This window comes from Motacilla alba, chromosome 6 (genome assembly GCF_015832195.1).
Source record: "Motacilla alba alba isolate MOTALB_02 chromosome 6, Motacilla_alba_V1.0_pri, whole genome shotgun sequence".
NCBI lineage: Eukaryota > Metazoa > Chordata > Aves > Passeriformes > Motacillidae > Motacilla > Motacilla alba.
The window spans coordinates 3,688,914-3,693,792 of NC_052021.1; the positions used below are offsets into that span (position 1 = coordinate 3,688,914).

The 4,879-nt window shown below is 51.9% G+C and overlaps 1 protein-coding gene across 1 annotated transcript; it reads right to left on the reverse strand.

Moving 5' to 3' along the window:
- Nucleotides 1–357: 357 nt before the first annotated feature.
- DNAJC9 (DnaJ heat shock protein family (Hsp40) member C9) lies at nucleotides 358–3,303 on the reverse strand. The gene is made up of 5 exons (XM_038141489.1): nucleotides 3,021–3,303; nucleotides 2,453–2,590; nucleotides 2,083–2,337; nucleotides 1,320–1,403; nucleotides 358–903 (listed from the first exon to the last, which is right to left on the reverse strand). The coding sequence occupies exons 1-5, from the start codon at nucleotides 3,198–3,200 to the stop codon at nucleotides 772–774; spliced, it is 789 nt and encodes a 262-aa protein (XP_037997417.1). The 5' UTR covers nucleotides 3,201–3,303; the 3' UTR covers nucleotides 358–771.
- Nucleotides 3,304–4,879: the final 1,576 nt, after the last annotated feature.

The window sequence follows — 4,879 nt, forward strand, 5'->3', positions numbered from 1 at the left end:
AAGATGCAGTCACCTCCTAAGGCCATTTTTGTTTTTTGTACAGATGGCTGACACCAGGGACTGCTCCTGGACTGTTATTTATTTTGTGTAATAAAAGTAACCTTCAAGCCCTGTGTTATAAACCACAATGATCTGCTCTACTTTCTTAGAATCAGGGTTATTTTTGAGAGCAGACAAGTACAAGGGAACAGAGAGACCATCTTCCTCTGGCTTCCCCCCAGGAGCTGCTGTTGAAGCTCTGAGAGCCCTCTGCTCCCCAAGTGTTCACCTCGAGACTCCTATGCCTTTGAAAAATGATCCTCCCTGGAAGTCTGCAGGATTTATTTGAATGAAATCAGAAGAATCAACACAAATGGCTTGTTTTAAATAGCTTATTTAGAAAACATACAGAGATCTGAGAAAGCAAAAATCTGAAAAAAAACCCCAACTTTCTTGTTTATTAAATCAGCAATTTCCCAAACTATCTTTATAAAAACTACTGGAATATCTGAAAAAGACCTGTTGAGCTGATGTGCAAAGACCTTTAAAAATAGCAGGAGGTTTGTTACAGAAGAAATGTGTGAGTAGCACACATGGCTCTCAACTGTAGAGCACCCAAAGGGCTGGAGACAGTAGCACAGGAATGCCTTGTCTTCCTTGTCCAGCATGCATTCCGTGTCATGCCTCCACTTAATGCCAGTCAATGCACACAGTCCGAAACAGGAGCCCTGAAAACACCCAAAATCCTCCCAAATCTACATTGCTATACAAAGTGAAACTTGCTATTTCAGTCTATGCTGTTCCTTCTGCCTTCCTTTTCTTGGCTGAGGTCTTCTTTCCTCCTTTCTTAGCACTGTTGCCGTACTTTGCTTCCAGCTGGGCGAAGAAGTTATCCATTTCCTTTTCTCGATCTTTGCCTCGGCGCTGGGGAGGGGGAGAAGAAAACCAACCAAACTCAAACCTTTTGGAACTTCCCAAACAGCTTATCTTAATGAAGTTTGATAGCTACACCAAATCTTGGGTTATATTAAACAGCAAATACAAGCTACAGAAAGTTTAGTGTCATCATTAAAACACTCCTGTGAAGCTGCCTAAAACTAGAAGTTATTGCATAAGTACTCCAAATATTTATCTCTTGGAAATTTTTAAACAAACACGGGTAACAAAATCCATACTGTACTCTGATTCTAATTAAATTAAAGCACATAGTTAACATTAAGGCCAGGTTTTAACCTCAGGAATTCAGAAGATATGCAAGGATCCAAAATCAAAGACGCTCAGGGAAAACACAATTATAAGCCAGTAACAAAATTATGTGCAAGAAACAGAAGAAGCCTTACTTTAATCAGTGCTTCCAAGTCATTTTCTCCACTAAGGCCCAGCTCATCTATAGTCTTTTTTGCCTCTTTAGCTTCTTTTTCTGCCTAAAAGAGCAAATAAGGTTTTTTATAGAAGTATTTTGCATGTTATCTGACCACATCTTACAGGACTTACCAAATGGTTTTTGGGCATGTGTGTACAAATATCTGCAGGGAAGTGCAAAGGGTTTCCAAGTTTGGCCACAGAGAAGGAATCAGGCAAGGGAAGCCCATTCTGGTTCCACCACTTAGCAGAGCAGGAAGTTTTTCTGCTCTTTCAGTGTTGAATGTCATGTTTGTACCCATCCCTGTTCCCACACCCATGTTTTTTTTTGTCTTGGTAGATACTACAATAACTTAAAGGTTGCTGTGATTTGCATATAACATTCTACGTGTCCAAAAGCATACGGAAGTCTTATTTAGGCCAGAGCAGTTTCACACCTGCCAGAAGCCAAGCAAAATGCGTTTTCACCACTTGCTTGTTTTTGTTAACTCCAGCAACTCCCAGCTTTGTAGATAAATGCAGGGACACGCTAAACTGTAATGAGCCATTGTGTATGATAAGGAAATAAAGAAGTAGAAAAGCCTTTCACAATGATTTGGGTTGGGGGGGGTGATGACCACGGGTGACCAGATGTGACCAGTAAGGTGTGTAACCCAGCAATCCTGTGACAAACATCTCGGGAACAGCGTTACTTATTTCTGCCAAGGGGAAAAGTGATGGTAAGTAATTGCTGCAACCTACCCGCCTTCTTCTGGACGTCATCTTCTGCTTTGATTCCTTTACAAAAGCCTTGTAGGATGGAACCTCCCCGGAGTCGATGGCTCGCTTGATTATTTCCCGTATCCTGGGCTCATCCGTGTAGTCCACGCACAGCACAGACTCCATGATCCGATCCATGTCACCCTTGAAATCCATGTACGCTGCCTTCACATCAGCCAGCTCTTCCTCCGAGTTTTTGTAGGTGCTCTTGAACTCTTCGATGTCTTTCACGGTGACCTGGAGCAAAGGGGTGATGCTTTGTGAGTTACAGGACTTAATCACCACGAGGATTTGAGAGAAAACACATAAAACCAAAAAGTTCTTCTGTCTCCTAGCCCCATCCCGCTCTCACCTTGAACAGCAGCTGCCAGTACTCCAGCCAGTCCCGCCCGTCCTGCAGCGCCTCGGCGTCCTCATCCACCATGCCCGTCTCATCGTACACTGCGCGCTGCTTCTCATCGCTCAGCACGGCGTACACCTTGCCCAGGACCTGCGGGACAAACGAGTGGCCAGGAGGTCACTCAGGGGCTCCGTGGGTTGGTCACTCGGGGAGCGGTCACTTGGGGGTCAGTCACCCAGGGGGCACTGGGGTGGGCACTCAGGGTCGGGCTGGTCAGTGCGGTGGGCACTCAGGGTCGGGGCTGGTCAGTAGGATGGGCACTCAGGGTCGGGCTGGTCAATAGGGTGGGCACTCAGGGTCGGGGCTGCTCAGTGCGGTGGGCACTCAGGGTCGGGGCTGCTCAGTGCGGTGGGCACTCAGGGTCGGTTGCCCGGGTTCAGTCACTTGGGGGACAGCGGATCAGGGGGCCAGTCCCTTCAGGAGTGGTGGGTCGGTCTCACCCGTGGCCGCCACCGCCCCCCTCCCTCTCTCTGTCTCTTCTTCCCTCCCTCCCTCCCTTTCTCCCTCCGTCTCTCCTCACCTGGAAGCGGCGCGTGGCCTCCTCCTTCTGCTCGGCCGGGACGCGGTCGGGGTGCAGGCGCAGCGAGGCGCGGTGGTAGCCGCGGCGGATGTCCTGCGCGGAGGCGCCGCGCCGCACGCCCAGCACACCGTACAGGTCCGCCGTACCGAACGCGGCCTCGCACTGCTGCGACAGCGCCATCCCGCCCCGCCGGCACCGCGACCAACGCCCCACCGCCCTTCCCGCCCGCTCCGCGCTCGGACTGCGGCTCCGCGGCTGCGCCGGGCGGGAAGAGCCCGCGGGGGAAGCTGAGGGGCGGCGCTGAGGCTGAGGGGAGGCGGGGGAGCGGCCATGGTGAGGGGAGGCTGAGGGGCGGCGCCGCTGAGGGGAGGCGGCGAAGGAACCTGCTGAGGGAAGGCGGGGGGAACGGCCATGATGAGGGGAGGCGGTGACAAGCTGGCGACGGCGCCGCTGAGGGGAGGCGGGGAAGGAACCTGCTGAAGGAAGGCGGGGGGAACGGCCATGTTGGGGGGAGGTTGAGGGGTGGTGCGGCTGAGGGGAGGCGGTGACAGTGACAGCGCGGCGGCGGCGCCGCTGAGGGGAAGCGGTGACAGTGACAGTGACAGCGCGGCAACGGCGCCGCTGAGGGGAGGCGGGGGGCCGGCCATGTTGGAGGGAGGCTGAGCGGCGGCCCCGCTGCGGGGCGGTGGCGGCTGAGCGGCGGGCGCCGCCTCCTCTCCGCCCCTTAGAGCGCTTGGGATGGCGGGGAGCTCTTTGTTGGGCGGTGTCCATGGCCTGCTGGGGTTGCTGGGTTCGGGCCGGCAGTGAGGAGCAGCGGGGCGCGCCGCGGCGGCCTCGCTGCCTCTGGGACGCGCTGGAGCCGCCGCTGAGCGCGGCCTCCGGCCCGCGACCGCCGCGTGCGCTTCGGTCCCGTTACCGGCGCTAAAATCACTTCTATGAGTTCATCCTCCTCGGCTTCCCACATCCCGCCGGTAAACAGCCGGCTCTGCTGGCTTTTGGGTGTGGGCAGGCCCTGGCACAGGGTGCCCAGAGCAGCTGGGGCTGCCCCTGGATCCCTGGCAGTGCCCAAGGCCAGGCTAGACAGGGCTTGGAGCAGACTGGGACAGTGGAAGGTGTCCCTGCCCATGGCAGGGGTGGCACTGGATGGGCTTTAAGCTCCCTTCCAACCCAAACCATTCCAGGAATCTTTTGTGGTTCTTTCAGGTCAGGTGAGATGCAGAAAATAAAAGTTATTACTTTCAGTTTCTCGTGCCTGTTGTTGAAATGTGGAGCGGTTCAGTCCCAATACCACAGAAGGAACAAACCCCAACAGCACCAACTCAGATTTACAGAATTCAGAGGGTAACATTGTAAAACCTTAATAAAAATATATAAACATTTAATTTAGAAATCCCCTTTAAAAGCTATTTATAAGGTATCGTTTATTTATAAGGCATTGTTATAATAAAATGTTATAAAAGGTGTCAAATACAGGAGAGCTTGGCTGTTGTTTACAGCCTGATGAAGTGCTTGTTTTGGTACAGCTCAGCGTAATAATTACAAATACATATCGAAACACAGTATTTTATATAAATATATTTATTATAAATACATACCGAAATGTAGTATTAACACATATAATGAACATTATAATAATTTAGCAGTGTAAATAATCACCTGCAGCGATTATTTCACTTCTGAGACAACGACCCCTCTCCTACCCGATCACCTCTTCTTCTTCTTCGCGGGTTTTCCATGTTTAGTGCCAGCACTGACTGGAGCACCAACACACCAGGATGAAGACACCACGCATTGGGAATATCCGCGATTCCTGCGGACACCGCGATTTGAACTTCCCGGCGATTCCGGCTCCTTTTGTC

What these genes read in the sequence shown, in the direction of transcription:
- DNAJC9 (XM_038141489.1), bottom strand. Translation starts at nt 3,200, where the DNA reads ATGGCGCTGTCGCAGCAGTGCGAGGCCGCGTTCGGTACGGCGGACCTG. An exon ending in ACTGGCAGCTGCTGTTCAAG is followed by an intron (nt 2,338 to 2,452) that starts GTGAGAGCGGGA and finishes CCTTTGCTCCAG; the next exon opens with GTCACCGTGAAAGACATCGA. An exon ending in TGACGTCCAGAAGAAGGCGG is followed by an intron (nt 1,404 to 2,082) that starts GTAGGTTGCAGC and finishes TTGCTCTTTTAG; the next exon opens with GCAGAAAAAGAAGCTAAAGA.